At 42.7% G+C, this 21197-nt stretch overlaps 1 protein-coding gene across 8 annotated transcripts in view; it reads right to left on the bottom strand.

The window, feature by feature from the left end:
- Positions 1-21197, bottom strand: part of UBR3 (ubiquitin protein ligase E3 component n-recognin 3) — a 94116-nt gene that overhangs the window by 18343 nt on the left and 54576 nt on the right. For 4 of the 8 annotated variants that reach the window (XM_083405197.1, XM_083405196.1, XM_083405192.1 and 1 more), the window contains 6 exons: positions 19753-19902; positions 18811-18944; positions 15526-15636; positions 13315-13515; positions 12295-12431; positions 6046-6131 (listed from right to left, as the gene is read on the bottom strand). In XM_083405197.1, the coding sequence (XP_083261323.1) occupies positions 6046-6131; positions 12295-12431; positions 13315-13515; positions 15526-15636; positions 18811-18944; positions 19753-19902 (819 nt within the window). Of the gene's footprint in view, positions 1-6045; positions 6132-12294; positions 12432-13302; positions 13516-15525; positions 15637-18810; positions 18945-19752; positions 19903-21197 lie in introns of all 8 variants that reach the window. The other 4 variants (XM_083405195.1, XM_083405194.1, XM_083405191.1 and 1 more) reach the window with 1 other exon arrangement.

Raw genomic sequence — 21197 nt, 5'->3', positions numbered from 1 at the left:
ATCATGGCCACTGGTCCCATCACCTCCTGGCAAATAGAAGGGGAGGAAATGGAGGCAGTGAGAGAGTTTACTTTCTTGGGCTCCATGATCACTGCAGATGGTGACAGCAGCCACGAAATTAAGAGACGCCTGCTTCTTGGGAGGAAAGCAATGGCAAACCTAGACAGCATTTTAAAAAGTAGAGACATCACCTTGCCAACAAAGGTCCGTATAGTAAAAGCTATGGTTTTCCCAGTAGTGATGTATGGAAGTGAGAGCTGGACCATCAAGAAGGCTGATCGCCGAAGAATTGACGCTTTTGAATTATGGTGCTGGAGGAAACTCTTGAGAGTCCCATGGACTGCAAGAAGATCAAACGCATCCATTCTTAAGGAAATCAGCCCTGAGTGCTCACTGGAAGGACAGATTGTGAAGCTGAGGCTCCAATACTTTGGCCACCTCATGAGAAGAGAAGACTCACTGGAAAAGACCCTGATGTTGGGAAAGATGGAGGGCACAAGGAGAAGGGGACGACAGAGGACGAGATGGTTAGACAGTGTTCTCGAAGCTACAAACATGAATCTGACCAAACTGCGGGTGGCAGTGGAAGACAGGGGTGCCTGGCGTGCTCTGGTCCATGGGGTCACGAAGAGTCGGACACGACTGAACGACTAAACAACAACAACACACCTATTTCAGGTGAATGAAACAGGACAGGAAATAAGTTAGCTCATCAGGACCCAGGGTTTCATTCCCACTCCTCCCTAGAACAAAGTTGTCCAAATAAGCCTTTTCTCAGCTTAATTAAGTAGAGCTACTTGCACCAAAGATAACTGTCAATTTAAACATGGAGACAGCCGTCCTAGATTCATTTACCTGGGAACAGCTCCCATTAAACTCAACGGGGCTTACTTCTGAATATATGTGCATAGAATTGCACTGTTCAGTCAGAGAGATATTAAATCCTGGCACCTCACAATGTGGATGCCAACCAAACAGTGCCATTCCCGTACAGTCTCTATTTATTCCAGTGCTGCTTCTGCAAAATTCCCTATACTTGTACATTATCCTTGTAAATTGTAGCTTTTCTCTTTTAGATAGTGAAGAATTTGCACAGGTCCATTTTGGTTCCCTGGCAGCATAACAAAAGAAAGAAACATTGCTTCTCTGGGCCTAGCAAATGCAATCTTATTCACGCTAAGATCATTTCAGTATTAAATTAGCTTTATTCAGGTCACGCTCTAAGACTAACAACCATAAAAGCTAGGTAAACTGAAGACACAGTCACCTTGCTTCTAGAGAAAATTTATATATTCTATAATTGTTGCAAAACAAAAATGATTCTCTAGATTAGAATTTAGTTCTGCTGTTCTATCACTGGACAGAAACAAAAAGACTAACATTGCCCCCTAATGGGAACACAGCAGCAAAGAAAAAGGATCAGAACTGGACCTTTAACAGTGTTCATAGTTCCCCAAAAAACCCATTTATGTTTCCACAAATCAGAGATGACTAGCTGTTTGTTTCTACTCTGCAAACATTTTTATTTTATTTTTTGCTTACTCTAATGTTATGGTGCTTAGCATTCACTTACTGATATAAGTGTTACAGCACTTACATAATGATATAAATATAAGTGTAAGTGATATAAGTATACAGCATTATATACTGTATACACAATACAGAGCAGAAATTCACTATACTTTAGAAGTCCAGATGGTAGTCCGATATTGACCATAGGACAATTAGTACCCCCCAAAATACTCTACTGCCACAGTAAACCCTTCCCACCCCCCCAAAAAACCACAAGATGCATATCAAGAACAAGCACCAGCACACTGCTCATTCATATTAAACCACAGTTCATTTTAAACTATGGTTTAATTTGATCTCAGCCGTACCATGGGTCAACGGAAAGCAAGATACAGAAACAGAAACGCTTGACAGTACAGTCCAAAGCATGCTTTCTCAAAAGTTTGTCTGACTAAGAGCAATTGGGCTTTAGTCTCCAGTAAGAATACCTAGGACAGGCTTCCTCAACCTCAGCCCTCCAGATGTTTTTGGCCTACAACTCCCATAATCCCTAGCTAGCAGGACCAGTGGTCAGGGATGATGGGAATTGTAGTCTCAAAACATTTGGAGGGCCGAGGTTGAGGAAGCCTGGCCTAGGATTACAGCTTGGGTTGCAAATTTTGTATTTGTGGTTGTTGTTTTTACAGTCCGATCCCTTACACACCAAGTATGTAAAGCCTAAATCACATCTAAACCCCTTTCCAAGGATAAATAAACCCCTGACACCAGCCTAATGGAGCATTCACACGACACAGAGGCGGCATTCATACATAAAGCTAAAGCATAAAGGTAAAGGTAAAGGTAAAGGTACCCCTGCCCGTACGGGCCAGTCTTGACAGACTGTAGGGTTGTGTGCCCATCTCACTCAAAGAGGCCAAGGGCCAGCGCTGTCCGAAGACACTTCCGGGTCACGTGGCCAGCGTGACATCGCTGCTCTGGCGAGCCAGAGCCGCACACGGAAACGCCGTTTACCTTCCCGCTAGTAAGCGGTCCCTATTTATCTACTTGCACCCGGGGGTGCTTTCGAACTGCTAGGTTGGCAGGCGCTGGGACCGAACAATGGGAGCGCACCCCGCCGCGGGGATTCGAACCGCCGACCTTTCGATCGGCAAGCCCTAGGCACTGAGGCTTTAACCCACAGCGCCACAGCTAAAGCATAGTTTAGCACTATATAGCTCAGTGGAAAGAAGACCACACTAAGCACTGGAGGAACAAGCTGAGGCTTCAGAAGCTGAAACAGCCAATAACTTTCTTTGAAACCCCAGCATTCCGGCCTCTGAGTACTAGGGGAAACTTAAACCCAGCCAAGGACATCTTGCATCTAAGGGAGAGCTATAGTTCATATTTGTTTTAAAATATAAAGGATCCTAGCTATCCTAGCTAACTAAGTTATACCCAGAGCAAACCAGTTACTCATGTCCATTGAATTCAACAAGCTTCAAGTATGACAAATCTTGGATATCACCCAAAACTAATAGAAAATTTATTAACAGCTCTGTTGGAAGACAATGAGACTCTTAATTTCAAAGTCGTGGGTTTGTGCCCCGCATTGGGCAAAAGATTGTGCTTGAAGACTTGTAAAAGGAAAGTGCTTGAAGACTTGCAAAATTCAAAAAGCAATTGCAAGCTTTCCTATAACAGCTGACAATAATGGAGATTGTAGTCACTCTTTTTGGCTTTCCTGAAACCAATAAAGATCAGCAGATTATGTAGTATTAGACTACCAGCTTGCTGTGTACTATGTCTAAAACACACCTGAAGATCTAGGCCTTAAAAAGGAGCCATTTAAATAGCTAGATTTAGTTCACTGTTCTTGTCACCCTGTCTAAGCCAACGGCATGAACAGCTACATTAATCATTCCTAATTTTACTTCTCAGCGTACAGCTGCCCCCTCTGCGCAATCTTCTAAAACAGCACTTGACCTATTTGCTCCCACATCTTCACTGACACTCGCAGCTGTAAGAGCTCACCTGGGACACCATATTCCATATCTAATCAACAAACTTTACAATTGTTACAAGACTCATGCAGAACACTGTACTCAATCACAAGGGGGAGAGAGAGAGAGAGAGAGAGAGAGACCTCATTACGCAAAATTCAAGAAAATGACTGAAAGATCTACGGGAGTAAAGATCTGCAAGGATTTTCATTGGGCTGTACTTGAACAGAAGCATGTTGTTTAGAGTGTAACAAAACGGCCTTATCCCAGTCAATACAATAAGTGTATCATAGATTTGAATCTAAACAGGGAGAAAGCAAATTGGGGGGGGGGAGAGAGAGAACCCCCCCCATTAAAAAATTTCAAAATTAAGTTTCTAGTCAATTCTATTACTTAAATATATAGCTGAGATAAACAGCTACAATGGAAGTTATCATAACTGGCAGAGCTGCAAAGAGATTGAAAACTTCCATTTCCTTTTTAAAACCATCCCAGAGTTTATTTGCAAATCTTTATCCTTATATCAGAACTGGCAAAACTCTAGTTAGTTTAAAGTGTGGCTCATGATCCTGGTTTGTTACAGCAACCACAGTTTGAACTAACCAGAACCGCCACCACCAGTTCAGATGTGACAATGAATTCCAGGAAGTTGATGCTTCCAATCTCCTTGCAGTTGTACTGGAAGAGGATAGGTGTGCAAGCCTGAAACTCACTTTTGTTCATACATGCCGTATCAAACCATGGTTTAGCATTACATCTGACGTGGACCATCATGTGTGGTATCTTCAAAGAAGCCCACCCTGACAACTTTGCTTTGTATTGTAGTTAGTGGCCCCAAGTTATATTTCTTCTTCTGCCAGCCTTACTAGCTTTAACCCAGCTGGAACATCTACCTTTTCAACCCTGCGGCCTGCTTTGCAGCCTGTTTACGGCTCAGCTTTTTGGCTGAAAGGAGTTGATACTTTTAGCTCCTGGTTGGATATTTCTGTTAATAGAGGATACATAACCTTCTCCCTTCCCCATATGGTGGGAATCCTCACAAGCATGCAGCTAAGCCCCACACATACAATGCATGATGTAAAGTCTTCTGGCCATTCTCAACCCAAGGACATCCCACACTTTTTGTAATCTAATAGCCTCTATAGGTGTACAGTACAAGCACAAAGTGTGTAAAGGTGGGGGAGGTGAGCTCTTAATTTGTTATTATATCTGCACTTCAAGTCGGATTTGGCAACTCTCCCCTGGAAAGGCTAATGTTTGATGCAACCGGTCTGGGAAAATTAATGAGCAAATGCCTAGATTTGATTTCATCAGAACTGAGAGAAGATGGCGTCTGCCAGCAGTGAAATGACTTTCGGATTGATTCGGCATAAACACCAGCATGTGAGGGGATACTGCAACAATAGGAGAGTGAAGCATACAAAATTCACACAGAAGCACATCATTGCTTACTTCAACTCGCCTGTGGAAACAACTCACGAGGCCGTGAAAGAAGGAAGGTTAACAACAGGAAGATTTAAAGGAACTATAAGAAACTCAAGGCAGTAGAGATATAAGATGATCAGAGCCCCCCCCCCCGAACTTGAAGCATGGGAAGTCCCAATAAAAATTTATAATTTGGCAGAATATTCGGAATATATGGTATGTATTTGTATAATTTGGAATATTTAATATGATTGGATTGGATTGGATTGTTAAAATGGAGAATTTAATAAAAATTATTAAAAAACAACAACAAAGTGTGGAAAGGTGTACATCCCACTAGATGGCGGAAAGGGAGATCCTTGTGTTTACATGTGTTCTTCGAAAGTTATCCACTTCATAAACACGGTCAATCTATACAGCCCTAGGTTGTACTACCAAACCCAAATACGGTCATACCTTGGAAGTCAAATGGAATCCGTTCTGGAAGTCTGTTTGACTTCCAAAACGTTTGGAAACCAAAGTGTGGCTTCTGATTGGCTGCAGGAACCTCGTGCTGCCAATTGGAAGCCGTGGAAGCTCGGCTTCCAAAAGTAGTCACTTCTGGGCTTGCAGTGTTTGGGAGCCAAAACATTTGAGAACTAAGCTGTTTGAAAACCAAGGTACGACTGTACCAAATAAACCACATGAATTAAACAATGAAGCTGTCTAATACGCCGTCCGCCGTAACATTAGAAACATTGCCAAACACATCAGTGTAGTTTGAGTTGACATCATGGATCTTTAGGGCATATCGGTTCATATTCCTATATGAACTGAACCTGACCCTGAGAACATAATATTGAATGCGCTCCCCAGAGAAACTCACCTGCCGCCTTCATTACAGATATTTAGACACCAGGTGAAAACATTTCTTTCCAACCAGGCATTCAGCTGATTGACACTCTTGTGGCCTTTTAAATGTGTTTGTGGGAGGGGGCTTATCGGTTTGTTTTACTACGTATTTTGTGTTCTCATTTTGTATGTTTATGTTGTGAACCGCCCTGCGATCTTTGGATGAAGGGCGGGATACAAATTTAAAAAATAAATATTTAAATCAATCTAAATTAAACTGAGACAACTTTATACATACGTAAACATGATCTCTTCCCAGCTGTGCTTGCACCTCCTAGGCACAGATTGCCTCCCCGGTGAACCAGTTCAAGTTCCAAGTTGGTCCTGAATAAAAAGAATACAGTAGGTTATATGTAAATTATCTAGAGGTTGTAAAGAAATGAAACTGCCCCTGTCCGTTTCCCTTCACTTTGATCAAGGCTGTTGCATCTATTCTATCCCCCCCCCCTTTAATGTTTTGCAACCAGAAGATTTGGTAGAAAGAGGGTCTCTCGACCTATACACCCCCAGTGCATAATCCAACAATAACTCTGCAAATATTGTCATTTATGCAACTTTCAAAAGTAGCTTATCACGGAGTATGGGTGTGACTACTGCAAACGTATTTCTGTAAATGTATATTTGTGAAACCAGCCACCAGCTATTGCGTTACTAGGAGAAGTCTCAGCCTCAAATACGCACAGAACCCTCCCCACGAAATATGGGCAGGACAGTATTTGACAAAGTCTCTCCAGAGCCACCTGATTTCAAGCTGCCTAGATTTTCCAGAGCTATTCAGGAAGCTGAGCAGAATCCTGATTTCTCCCAGTGCTTTAAATTTCTAGCCAACAGCTCAATCAATTGTTATTTCCTTCCCACAGTGAGGAGTAAGAGGGAGGAGAGAGGGAAGAGGTTTCGTCACTTTAACAGACCCCCTTAGGTGTGCTGTGTTAGCCACTAAACTGCAGCATTACACTGAGTACAGCTAATCAAAAGAATGCAGGGAAGCTGGAAGTATTTTATTCAAAGCAAAATAGTTTGCAAAGATTCCAGCTGCATCAGTCAGAAGATGACTTTCTTTATAGAATGTTTGTTAAAATATATTAGCACATTACTAAAATAGTAACGTTTCAAAATATTAATATCCCTAAGTTTGCAGTGGCTTATGTCACCCATTTTGGAAGGAACACTTTAATCCTCCCTACTCCAGGAAAAAGCAATTTAACATTGATAATGTTTGGGCTCTGAGCTCCATCTGGTTGCTGCTGATAAGGCCATCCACGTGACAAGGGAATTTTCCACTCTTTGGGCGATTTGCAGCGCTTGCTGAACTTCTAAAAAGCTACCAGCAAAGAAGCTGGGACACGAATTTCGTATTAGTGGACAGAACAGGAACCACAGATCACAGGTTAATTCGCTGTGGAATATTAATGAGACAAGTGTTTATTTGCAGACCTTTTTCATTTTTCTAATTTACTGCCTCGAGTAAAATTGCCTGCACTTACTGTAGGAAAAATATTTGCTTAACGGTTATTGGAAATCTTTTAAGCAGTCCATTTTGTCAGATGTCAAAGGTTTCTCACCTTTGCTTCTCAGCAAAACATTCATGTCCAGTGTAAAAACAGACACTAACACCCAAGACAACTTCAAGAATTGCTCTAAATGAACAACACATACTTGATGTGGCAAAAATGCCTTCCACAGATATGTAGGAGGTAGCCACTGAAATTGTGTGTCTCGTTCTACAGCAATTGAAAGTCACTCACTTCCAAAGGGTTTAGTCTTCATTGCAGCAAGGACACAAGTCCTCTGCTGTGAGATGTCACTCTCACAGTGAGAGAGAGAAAAAAAGCTCCCTAAAAAAAAGCTCAACAACTCTGACAATGGGTAGATCACTGCCAGTTTTTTAATACTGTGAGTAGATCACAGACTCTTGAAAGTTGGATGCCCCTGACTTAGTCTAATGCAAATAAATTCATTTTGGGTGTGCTTCCAAACATTCTCCTCCATATGGCTCCAGAGCTTTACTGGACAGTTTTCCCCTGACAGAATATTCAGATCTCACAAAAGCCTGTCTGAATTTTTCATCTCTCTCTGATTTAAGCATGACTTTCATCTGAACCCTCAAATGCCTAAAAGCAGGGGTCAGCAACCTTTTTCAGCCGTGGGCCGGACCACTGTCCCTCAGACCATGTGGTGGGCCAGACTATTTTTTTTTTTGGGGGGGGGGGGGGAATGAAGAAATTCCTTTGCCCTACAAATAACCCAGAGATGCATTTTAAATAAAAGCACACATTCTACTCGTGTAAAAACACCAGGCAGGCCCCACAAATAACCCAGAAATGCATTTTAAATAGAAGGACACATTCTACTCATGTAAAAACTAGCTGATTCCCAGACCGTCCGCGGGCCGGACGGAGAAGGTAATTGAGCCGCATCCGGCCCCCGGGCCTTAGGTTTCCTACCCCTGCCTAAAAGTGATCCCACATGAGTGTGGGATCCCTCGAACACATTGTTTCCCCTGCAGTGATCCATTCACATGCAGAGAACACAGCACAAAAGGGTTCTCTTAGTAACCAGCTTTTATTGTACTCTCTGCCAGCAATTACATAACTGGATTCCTGTCAGGCATTCATGTCTGCCTGTGCCCTCCTTGAGAAACACTTGGGGACAAGAGGGAATCAAGCCTCCTTTTTCTTAATGTTACATTTCTTAAAATGCTGCTGAAAAACTTATGGAATGACACTTCTATAACTAAACTTAAAATATGTTTTTAATGAGAAACACATGGCCAAATTCAAAGGTTCATAATGAATGTTATGTGAAGACTAATTCTTTTAAAGCTACCCACACTTAGCAGGCTTTTTTTTAATGAAATGATGTTGATTATCTCTATTATGAATCACACAAAATTTTCCAAAAAAAAGGTGTTTGAGAGTCAGAGGAAGATCTTCTTTGATATGTATCTAAATGACCAGAGTAGATAGAAAACTCTCACAACAGCATATAACAATAACTGTAAGCTTAACTGTTTAGTTCACATGTTCTCTAATATTTATTACTAAAAACTTATAGTTTTGTGAACAAGCCACATTGAGTCTCGGACTTGTATACTTTCTTTTCCCCCTGTTTGCTGCTACTAGGCAGCAAACAGAAGCAACTGCTTCCACTTTTAAACAGATTTCCCTAATTCTAGGGTCTCAGCAGTGGTTAAGTCAAATACAGAGAACTTGGTTTGTTTAAACTCTGTTTAGTAAGAACCAGTCAGATCCAAACCATAGTTTCAGATATTGGCTCATTCATGAACTTCTGGCCACTAGGCTCCTGCTATAGCAGTAAAAGGGCTCAGGCCCAAAGTTAGCTCTCTTGTCCCAACAAAAGCCTGAAGCTGCTCCTATAATGACGGGAGAATCAAAACCTGCATGTGATATATGAGAAAAATGGTTCAAGGGAGACATCCCCACTAGTCTCTGGCACAAACTTACGCAGTTTTTTTAAAAAAAATCAAGGCACTTAAAAGTTAGCGACGCGGGTGGCGCTGTGGTCTAAACCACTGAGCCTAGGGCTTGATGATAGGAAGGTTGGCAGTTCAAATCCCTGCAACGGGGTGAGCTCCCGTTACTCGGTCCCTGCTCCTGCCAACCTAGCAGTTCTAAAGCATGTCAAGTGCAAGTAGATAAATAGGTACCACTCCGACGGGAAGGTAAATGGCATTTCCGTGCGCTGGCTCTGGTTTCGCCAGAAGTGGCTTAGTCATGCTGGCCACATGACCCGGGGAAACTGCCTGTGGACAAACGTTGGCTCCCGAGGCCAGTAAAGCGAGATGAGCGCTGCAACCCCAGAGTCGTTCGCAACTGGATTTAACTGTCAGGGATTCCTTTACCCCCTTTTTTTTTTTACTTTTAAGTTACCAACTTAGGAAGCAAATTAAAATGCTCTTTTCAAAGCTACTTCAGCTAGATCTTACTCTCCATGAACATTTGATTACGTCTGGTTCTGTACAGTGATTTTTTCTTCTCTGCAAAGGGTTGCACCGTATGACCTTTAACGACCTCTAAAGTCCACTGATAAAAGCCAGAGTCCTGAAATTCTCTGCTTAACAAAAATGCCCGCTTATGAGTAAGAGGCAAGAGGTTTGAGGACTGCAGTATGCGTTTTCCAACCACATTCCATTCCTAATACTTTTTATAAAGGTCAGGGTATAAAACCATTCATCAATCTTGGGGGCAGGGGGAGGAATCACTGTTCTTTATAGCTTCACTGGATTTCTGAAGGTTCAAGAAAATGCTGCACAAACTTCTGTTGAAAGACCCATATGCACCAATAATTTTGATGTATTATGCTAAAAAAAATGAGATGGGGGTGGAAGATGCCTTGGGGCATCTCCACTGACTTGTAAAGCAGCTGGTGATGTGTACTTTTGGGGAAGGGGGAAGAGAAGCTTGTAGACAAATGATTAAATTATCAAAGGTGAATGAGGACATGTGTACAATAGCAACTTAATTCAAAACAGACAAACTAGAAAGAGCTTATTATGGGGGGAGGAAGAGGTAGGCCATAGCCTGGGTGGTGGGGGCACCAGAAGAAATCTGGAAGCGATAGTATCTCTATAACAAAGCAAAGAATTGGAATACTAACAGTAATCAGTAAGTTGGCTTACAGGGTGAACTATTTGCTTGCATGGTTTTACAGAAAATAGACTAAGTTATAAATGAAATGAAAATCTGGGGAAACCTTTCCACCATAATCAGCACTCTGGTCTGTCAGCTACTCTTCTTCCCACATTTTAAACACTTTGAAGATGGGGGAAGGGAATAAGGAAAACCAAAGTCAAGAAGGCTGATCTCATGTTTTCAGCTTTCTGCAATGAAGGCTTCTGAATGTGCTCGAATGTCTTATCAATGGGAATTCTTTTTTAAAAAGTTCTTCCCAGTGTGCTAATTAGGAAGTATTAGAAATATATATTTCCTGGAGTCAGCAATTTAAGTTTCAAGTATTCCTGCTGATGAGTGAGGAACAGCTGACAAAACAGCTCTCATCTTAACTCTACAAAAACTGCAGTCTTTTATTCTCTCTGGTCTATATGTTACATAAAGGTAAAGGGACCCCTGACCGTTAGGTCCAGTCGTGACTGACTCTGGGGTTGCGGCGCTCATCTCGCTTTACTGGCCGAGGGAGCCAGCGTTTGTCCGCAGACAGCTTCCGGGTCATGTGGCCAGCATGCCTAAGCCGCCTCTGGTGAACCAGAGCAGCACACGGAAATGCCGTTTACCTTCCTGCTGGAGCGGTACCTATTTATCTACTTACACTTTGACGTGCTTTCGAACTGCTAGGTTGGCAGGAGCAGGGACCGAACAATGGGAGCTCACCCCGTCGCGGGGATTCGAACCGCCGACCTTCTGATCAGCAAGTCCTAGGCTCTGTGGTTTAACCCACTGCGCCACCCGTCTCCCATATGTTACATAGAGCAATACAAATATACCCATTTGGGCTTGGGCTCAGGGATTTCTTCCACTACCCTCATTTCCAGAACTGCTCTCTGTTCCTACAACAAGGAGGGGGAACCTGAAGATAAATACAGGCCAGCCAGGGTAGTCAATGTGGTCTACTTGGCTGTTTCCCCCCAACTATGCCCATGGATGATGTCTCAGCTGAAGGGCAGGATGACAGGGTTTAATTCTGCATAGGCTGATAAACAGAGATTCCAGCCCTTTCCCTGCTCCTTTTAAGTTTCACATTTGTCCTGCAAGGCCATTCCTGATAAGGATCTTGCCCAAGGGACCAAAAAAGATTCCCAATTCCTGCCCTAGAGCTAAGTACAAAATATCTTGTAAGAAGCGCCTGTATTACCTTAAGCAATAAATTGAAAGTTACAGGTCTAAAGTAGTTAAGCACTCTCCGCTGCCTTACATTAAAAATCCAAACATCCAACTATCCAAATTACATTATCATGTTTATGTGTGCACATGTTCATGCATGACCCCATAGTCAAAGTTAATGCAGAAAAGATAAGAATTAGAAGGAAAAGAGACGAATGAAATAGACTCTGCAAGCAACACTTGTGGCTATAGGTAATAAAGCAGAAGAACTAAGAGCTGTAAAAACCACTTGCTTCTGTGTACATGAACTGCACTCCATGCACAGACGTCCAGCACCTTTTTGCAACATAGAAGCTGCAATCAAACCCTGAGCCCCCAAAACACAGGACGGCACCCCACTTTCACTCCAAGGAAAAGTGGAATGTATGTGTATTTGAGCACTGAAGAGAATGGAAAAATTTGCTCAAGTACAAGTGCAAACATTTAACTGAAGGGGAATGGGTGTAACATTTGTTATGAAGAACCTCTGACTCTATGCATGACGCTGCCAGAGTCCTCTTCAAAACTCAGTTAGTCAAGGGAGCTTTGCCACGATACAGGAAAAATAGCAAGCATGCAGTTTATTTAACCAAAGAGGTAACAAGTAGTTGACAAACAGGAAGGGACTGTAAAACAGATGTCTTACCCACCTGGCTACAGAATACATGAAAAGAAAGTCATTGTCTGGTGATCCAGGAGTCTTGCTATAGTCAGTATATTTCTTCTGGGTAGTACTTTTGATATCCTTCATCACAGACTCCATTTCTTTACTTAAATTGGTTTCCGACTGTAAAAAAGAAAGATGGCTGACTTCACTTAGCTACAGTAAGAGGTGATTACAAAATTAAGACACCCTCGGAAAGTTAAGAATTACTTTTAAAATTATGTAACAGTTATACATCAACAGCGGAAATACCGAATTCCACAGAATGAAACTAAATCTAAACAGTTATGGAGATGGACAAAGCACTCTTAAAATCCTACAATTATTTCTATGTTTTATTGTAAACCGCCTTGAAGGAGTTTGCCCTCAAAGGCACCATATGCATTTTATAATAAACATATTCAACTAGGCATACATTGGAATAAGTCAATATGAACACAGAATTTTAAAACACTAATACGTCTCAAGAAAAAGTACTGTTTTAACGTATCTATAACTAAGACTGGAGCACAGTAAAACTTATAATTTTAACTGCCCCTTTTTGAATGTCACTGTGAAACTTCAAAATGCATAAAAGTCCTAGTAAAAGGAATAATCTGCACTCTTGATTGACACTCTTCAAATGGCTTCTAGTTAACAAGTGATTGATGCTTTGTATCATAAAGAAATTATGAGTTCCATGTAATACAACTCAGTTCTGTATAAGATGAGAAGCTGGAAAGAATGACTTTTAACGACCAATAAATACATAGACTGAAATGCGGGAGCAAATGCTCACATAATCATCTCCTATTTTAAAGGTGATGTAACAGAGCTTAACTGTTAAAATGTTAACGTTATTTAAGCTCTTAAGTGCTTAACAGAGAGATGGGAGAGGATATTCAGCTTTAAAATTCTATAAAATGCAAATGAGTTTGGGGAAGGAGAGAGAAAGAGAGAATGAAAAGGAATGTTGAAAGATGGAGACAAATTAACAAGGATCTTTCTGCCTTACACTGATGCTTACTGGGAAAGTTCCCAGCTGCTCTTGAAGATCTTCCACTTCCTTTATGAGATCTTGCATAGTCTTGTTACTGTGACACTGCCAAAGGCTCCTCTCCACATTGTTGCCAGGATAACATGGAAGAACGCTGTTAGCAAACTGCCTGCACAGAGGACAAGTAAATTCTCCTTTGTCCACTGAAAAGCCCTGGAGAACCTGGTCGTTCTAAAGGGAAATAAAAATACAAATGAATTCGTGAAGCGACACTGCTAAGTTCTAGTGACAGCAAGGCCAGAAATAAAAGAACAATTGCTCAGCTACAAGTGTAGTTATTTTTGTAACCAAGCAATTTAATGAATAAATGCTTAATGTTAAGACTTCTAATTATTCAGACAATCTTTTCATCACTGTAATGCAAACACAGAATGCCAGTACAAGGTCCATTTACAGCAGAAAATCAACAAGCAGGAGAGGGATATTAAGGGAAGAGCATTTTGGGGGTGGGCCGGGGGGGGGAGGACACCTTTTTTTTAAGGGTCCTTAACGATATGTACTCTCTACTTGTAAATTATAGTAGCAAATATTCAATTCTCTGTAGACATGGCAACAGCGATTCTCTAGGAAAAGAGAGATGAATCATCATTTTCTTATCCTTGGTATCTGTAACAACCTCAACAAAACACTTGAAAGACTATGGACCGGGTTCAACTAATGTTTGCACTGATGGGTGGCGCTGTGGGTTAAACCACAGAGCCTAGGACTTGCCGATCAGAAGGTCGGAGGTTCGAATCCCCACGACGGGGTGAGGTCCCATTGCTCGGTTCCTGCTCCTGCCAACCTAGCCGTTCGAAAGCACGTCAAAGTGCAAGCAGATAAATAGGTACCGCTCCGGCAGGAAGGCAAACGGCATTTCTGTGCGCTGCTCTGGTTTGCCAGAAGCGGCTTAGTCTGCTGGCCACATGACCCAGAAGCTGTATGCCGGCTCCCTTGGCCAATTAAGTGAGATGAGCACAGCAACTCCATAGTGGGCCACGACTAGACCTAAGGTCAGGGGTCCCTTTACCTTTACCAGTCTCCATAGTGTCACATTGACCTCCTCCCATAAGCTTTTCCCTAAGCCTAATTCTCTCTCTGTTACAAGGCAAGGGGAGATACACGATGCTTTTTTAGCCTAGGGCTTGCCGATCGGAAGGTTGGCGGTTCGAATCCCCGCGACGGGGTGAGCTCCCGTTGCTCTGTCCCAGCTCCTGCCAACCTAGCAGTTCGAAAGCACGTCAAAGTGCAAGTAGATAAATAGGTACTGCTCCGGCGGGAAGGTAAACGGCATTTCCGTGCGCTGCTCTGGTTCGCCAGAGGCGGCTTAGTCATGCTGGCCACATGGCCCGAAGCTGTACGCCGGCTCCCTTGGCCAGTAAAGAGAGATGAGCGCCTCAACCCGAGAGTCATCCACGACTGGACCTAACGGTCAGGGGTCCCTTTACCTTTTTAGGGAGGAGGGGGGACTCTGTCACAAGCAATGGAGGGCAACACTGGTGGCCAGAAAAGATTGTTACTTTCATTTCACAAATTGTCTGTGACTATACTTCCTTTCACAGAACCAATGAGAGCTCAGGTGAGTGAGGCTTTCATCGTGATAAGCACAAAGCAGTTGTTTGTCAGGGACCCCTCTCCTAATTTTTAAGACCACTGAACATAGCTTGTCCAGGTTGTGAATTGTGAACACTTTTTTAAACTGTTAGATCTCATTCTCCATTGCCATAGAGTGGTTGCTGCAAGCCACTTTGATTCAAGTATGGATGTTATCTGATTTGAATCAGTTAGATGAGGCCTGGGGAGCAATAATTTAAGCTACATTGCTGCATCACCTGCACAGCCCATCACTACAGACCATGGTCAGATGTTTCTAACATAGCAGATCAGCAAATTCAAATGTTACCAAATACAACAGGGGCAGTGTACTGTGAAGCCCATCCAACTTCAATGAAATAGTACAGCATTGAAAACTTCTTTTTCATGGCCAATACCATAATGCATTATATACGAGAATATTTAAGTGGGGAGGGGGGGGGCATAAAGCATTGCATTATATTGCAAAGGATGGATTTTGCAGCTTGTTTAAAAAATCCAGATGGTACATAAAGGCATCACTGGGATCCTATCGATGTCAGCAGCAAAGCCTATAGTACTTAATGAGTAAAAAAAGCTCGATATCCAGAAATGTCCATTTTAACTTACCCGTAATGATTCCATGTAGGATTTATGGCAATCTATGTGTAACGTGTGGCCACAGGTTTGTACATACACACCTCCTTCCCAGCCAATTGATACCGATTGCAGACAGGAGCTCTTTTAAAAAGGTAAAAAAAAAGGGGGGGTTAAAAAAAATTCATATATATCTCCACCACCAATTAAAATGTAAATTAATCACAATTAAAATAAATTACATGTAATTAGTTGTCTAATTTAAACATAGAATGTTATTCATAAAGTGAAGACCAACAAAGAGCCAGGGCCAAGAAAGTCAGGGTTTTTTTTATCCCTAATCATCTATGTGTTTATCAAAAAGTCTTCGAATAAGGTTCCTGTTCAACTTCCAATGTATGATGCATATATTTCTGTTACATCTAAGCTTGGTAAAGACCATGACAAATTTTGCAAGTTATAGGCCAATTTCTTTAACTGGAATAGATATTAGGGTATGAACAGAGATTCTGGCTAATAAGAGTTAAGGCAGTGGTATTAACCGTACTGCATGTGAATCAAGCAAGTTTTATTGAGCATAGACAGGGAGCTCATCACCCAAGACTGGTGACCCAACTGGCTGCTTTAAACAGTCTTAGAACTGATCCAGCTGCACTTATTTCCTTAGATGCTGAGAAGGTCCCGTTAGCACTCACCTGAAAAGTGATTCTCAGTGGATGCTAGGATACCACCAAGGCACTTTATGTTTGCTACTTTGGACAAATTTAGATTTTCTAAAGAATTTATAACATGGGTTAAAATTTTATAGTAAAGGTAAAGGTACTCCTGCCCATATGGGCCAGTCTTGACAGACTCTAGGGTTGTGCGCCCATCTCACTCAAGAGGCCGGGGGCCAGCGCTGTCCGGAGACACTTCCGGGTCACGTGGCCAGCGTGACATCGCTGCTCTGGCGAGCCAGAGCCGCACACGGAACGCCGTTTACCTTCCCGCTAGTAAGCGGTCCCTATTTATCTACTTGCACCCGGGAGTGCTTTCGAACTGCTAGGTTGGCAGGCGCTGGGACCGAACAACGGGAGCGCACCCCGCTGTGTGGATTCGAACCGCCGACCTTTCGATCAGCAAGCCCTAGGCACTCAGGCTTTAACCCACAGCGCCACCCGCATCCCTTAAAATTTTATACCTCTCGCCTAAATCGCAAATCAGCCTGGAAGGATTCGATGGTCTGTGGACCATACTACCTGGCTACATTTGAACATATTTATTACAGATATCAATTTCATGAGGATACCTATTTGGACCTATGAGAGCTTATATGAATTTATGTTTATTTTGAAATGAATGAACTGATTGTTAATGTATAATAGATGTGAACTGCTGCTGGTTTTTTCCTATTATTATTATTATTTTACACAGTACCATTATTCTAGAAAAAGAGGTGATGTGAACTTCTCCCTTGTTCTCTTAGAATGGCAATGGCGCACACCTGAGAGGTGCTGCAACTGAGCTCCATTGAGGTCCAGCTGAATAAAAGCTGTGTGTGTGTGTGTTTAAAAAATTGGAAAAAAGTAACTTTAGAAAAACAGGATTTGTTCCCCTATTCCTTAGCTGAGGTGAACAAACTATTCAAGGGCTTTAACAGAGGTTTCTGTTTCTGCGCCAAGAGAAATTTCAGGATTAATTCTTTCCTACTGTGACCATTTTAGCGCAATAATGATCTGGAAAGCTGAAAGAAAGCAAAAACATTTGATCCAAGTAATATCTGAGTTGGACTATACTTTTTTTAAGAAACCAAAGAGTAATCCAGTTTCCTAAGTGGGAGGATTCCCAGTGCACAAGATGCTGTATTTCAGAAAGATCTAGAATTGCTAATAAAGTGCTCTGCTAATAGGTACCAAGGCACTTCAGATCTTTTCACACAATCAAATGCATGTGGCCCCCTTTCACTAAACAGTAAAAATGACTAAAACGTTTGAAATGTATGAAAATGTTCTTTGTGTGCAGTGGGTTATGCATGCACCCCAAACTATTCATTGGTTGGCTAGAAAGGAAGCGATGCTTTTATATTTTAGATTGCAATTTAAGTAAATTCTGGTTTTCTGGTTTTATGGGAATATTTTTAACTAGATGTAGTAACAAGGTCTACATGCTAGAGTTGTTGAAAAGCCATGTTTCATGCCTCCAATTGGCTCTAAGGAAAGGGTATAAGGATATGAAATTATTGTGTTTCCCCTCTACAGAAGGAAATGTTCTTGTATGTAGCTTTGCTCCTTTCAGGAAACAATGTATAGTGGTACCTCGCAAGACGAATGCCTCGCAAGACGAAAGAGTTTTTTGTTTTTTGAGTTGCTTCGCAAGACGAATTTCCCTATGGGCTTATTTCGCAAGACGAAAACATCTTGCGCCTTTTTCTTAAAACCGTCAATGCATTCCTATGGGAAACCGTGCTTCGCAAGACGAAAAATTCACAAGACGAAAAAACTCGCAGAACGAATTAATTTCGTCTTGCGAGGCACCACTGTAAATGAGAAGTAGTAGATATGGCAACAAAGTGAAGCAGAAAATGACACCTGATTTCTTAGTGCATCACTCCAAACATTTTTTAAAAAACTCCTTCAGTTGTATACTCATTTCACAAACAAGGAGTTGTAATCAGGACCCAGCCAAATTCATCATTCCATTTGTAGGTGACAAATGATGTGGAACAATTTCAGTATTTTTTTTCTGAACTACAACTACTGGGCCCTGAAACAGTTTGCCAGGACAACAGTGGACTCCTCTCTCCTTTTTTTGTGCAAACATGCTTGTATAGTTCAAGAGACATTCTTAGGAGGAAATGTGATGAAGGTCAGGGCTCTGTTCCATCACTGCTGATCCCAGGACCAGAGTCAATAGTTTTTAAACGGGGTTTTGTTTTTTGGAAGGAGAAGAAGAAGAGGAAGAATGGTGATGAAATCACTGGCATAAAGAAGTGCTCTCTCTCTCTTTCAAATTGCACTCCTCTTCTGGGAGACAAAATGCCCTTAAAACTGCTGGTTTGCCACAGTCCTAATTGTGACACTGATAAACAACTATTTTCACTGCTGAGCAAGCATTTTAACATACATGTCCTAAACTGAACAGTGTGCACAATCAGAGACACAGGTTCTCGCAGATGCTAATCCCTGTGGAACACTCACAGAGATCATTTGAAGTAATTTGTAGTTGCTATTAAAATTCAAAGAAGTCATAAGAAGAATTATAGCAGTTAACATAGCTAAATATTTAAACGAAGTGCAAGAAACAGAACACCATCGCAACACGCTGCTGCAGAAAACTTACATCTTTAAAGAAGTGCTGTAAAGTGGCGAGGCGGGCTTCATACACTGCCGCACACGTATCCCAAGGATAAATCTGCTCCTTTTCAGAGGTTGGCAGCTTCTTGGGCTCAGTAGTATTGCGGCATTGCCCCAAAACTGCAGGGAGAAATAATGTCGTCATCAGCAGAGCGGGAAACGAAGCGCAACTGTAGTAGTTCTACTTTTTAGCCACAGGTCACATCCGCACACCATATTCTCCCAGCAGGACACGCACTCTTGCCTGGCTAGGTCCATGGCTTCCTAACCAGAGATTTTTGCCAGCAGAAACGTGTTTGCAAAGTGTGATAATGCACCTTGCTTTCCTGGATAGAAGGTGGAGAGGGTGTGTGCATGGATAGAAACCTCTGGCTTCTGCATGGTCTAGAACGCAGCGTACAGAATCATGTCTGTTGCCCCACCCACTTGTGTCTCTGACTCTGTTCATAAGGGGCATGCGGAGGTTGCCATGATGGGACACACGACCCATAGGGCGAAAATGGTTCCTCGCTTTGGTTGTATACAACAAAAAGCTCAAGAATACAGTCATACCTCGGGTTGAAGTAGCTTCGGGATAAGTATTTTTGGGTTGCATGCTGCGGCGACCCGGAAGTAACGGAGTGTGTTACTTCCGGGTTTCGCCACTCGCACATGCGCAGAGGGTCAAAATGATGTCGCGCGCATGTGCAGAAATGTCGAATCACGACTCACGCACGCGCAGATTCGGGTTGCATTTGCATCTGGATGAGAACGGGGCTCTGGAACAGATCCCGTTCACATCCAGAGGTACCACTGTATAACCATGTGAGATGGCCGTATGTACACTTTTCTTGCAGTTCCTTTGAAGTGCAGCCAAATCTAGCTGCCATTAAAACATTCTCAGATATCTACCTATCTTCTTCCAACTCAGCTGTTTCTTCAGTCCTACCTGAAGAGGCCTGTAAGAGCACAACTAATCCAGCCGGTCGCTCCTCCGTGGAAGGGCCGCTCTGTCCACAAATAACGCAATCATACACAGCTTCAGGGACATGCTGTTCTGCTGTTGCTATCTCCATAGCAATTTCTGCGTCTGGTGACTCTAAGGATCAGAGGAAGGAAACTGTGTTAGTGCAGAACTGACACTCTCATAAGTAAATGGGTAAAATGCAAGGTAGGCCTGTCAGTTGGATCATTATACCAATTACAAAATGCAGCGTGTTGCTATTTTTCACCTAAGGATGGCACATATATTTAATTTTGTTCACACTGAGCTGTATCTCCATGCTACTATAAGTGATGTTTATGTTATATATATACAGTGGTGCCTCGCAAGACGAAATTAATTCGTTCCGCGAGTTTTTTCGTTGTATGAGTTTTTTCATCTTGCGAAGCACCACTGCATTTAAACACTGACAACGGCGGGGAGGGGCAGGGAGAAGCAGGACAGCTGCCGCAGCCGGTACCTCAGACTCACCCACACGTTGTGGCCACTGTGCGACGTGGCTGCTGGAGGGCGGCGGGGCTCAGGAGCGTGACTCCAGGGAGAGAGAGGCACTGGCGGCAACGGCTCTCTGAGGGGAGCGCGCAAGGGGGGTGGGCAGCGGCGCGAGGCACTAACCGTCAGCCGGAAGGTGGGAGGGAGCCGGAGGAGCCGTCAGCAGGAAGGTGGGAGGGAGCCGGAGGAGCGGGGAAGTGAGCGTGCGTGCGTGCAGTGACCGTCGCCATGACACGAGAGGCAGGGCCGTTTCGTCTAGCGAAGCAAGCCCTTAGGAAAATCCGTCCTGCGAAGCACCTCAGAAAACGAAAAACCCTTTTGTCTAGCGAGTTTTTCGTCTTCCGAGTCATTCGTCTTGTGGGGTACCACTGTGTATATATACATATACATATATATACATATATACATATACACACACATATATATATACAGAGAGAGAGCGAGAGTGTAAAGCATGTTCCTTGCAATATTTGGGTGGTAGGACAAGCTTGTCCCCACCTCCACTACAGGTAGAGACTGAGAAGCTCCTGCATCGACCAGTTTTGCAAGCCATATAGCTGCAGCCAACTTACGTACACAAAAAGAAAAGAAAAATGCACATCAAATAAAACCACCACCGCCACCATCACTGATTTAGTAATTAATGTGGAGGCATTGGAATGTTCCGTGTGTTTCATCTCAATAGCCCCTTATCTATCTGACTCCTGTTTTTTCAATCCAAACTTTGAAAAGTTGGGACCTGGCATGAGACAACGGATGAGAAAAACCAGAAGGACATTTGGAAAGCATCATGTGGGACGTTTCTCTCACTGAGGGACTAGAACAGGGGTGGCGAACACTTTTGGCCTGGTGGGCCAGATCATTATCTGTCCCCACCCACTTGGACCAACTTTGGCAGG

This window comes from Podarcis tiliguerta, assembly GCF_965153285.1.
Source record: "Podarcis tiliguerta genome assembly, chromosome: 1".
NCBI lineage: Eukaryota > Metazoa > Chordata > Lepidosauria > Squamata > Lacertidae > Podarcis > Podarcis tiliguerta.
The sequence above is the reverse complement of the archived record's forward strand: the minus strand, read 5'-3'. Positions and strand labels throughout refer to the sequence as shown.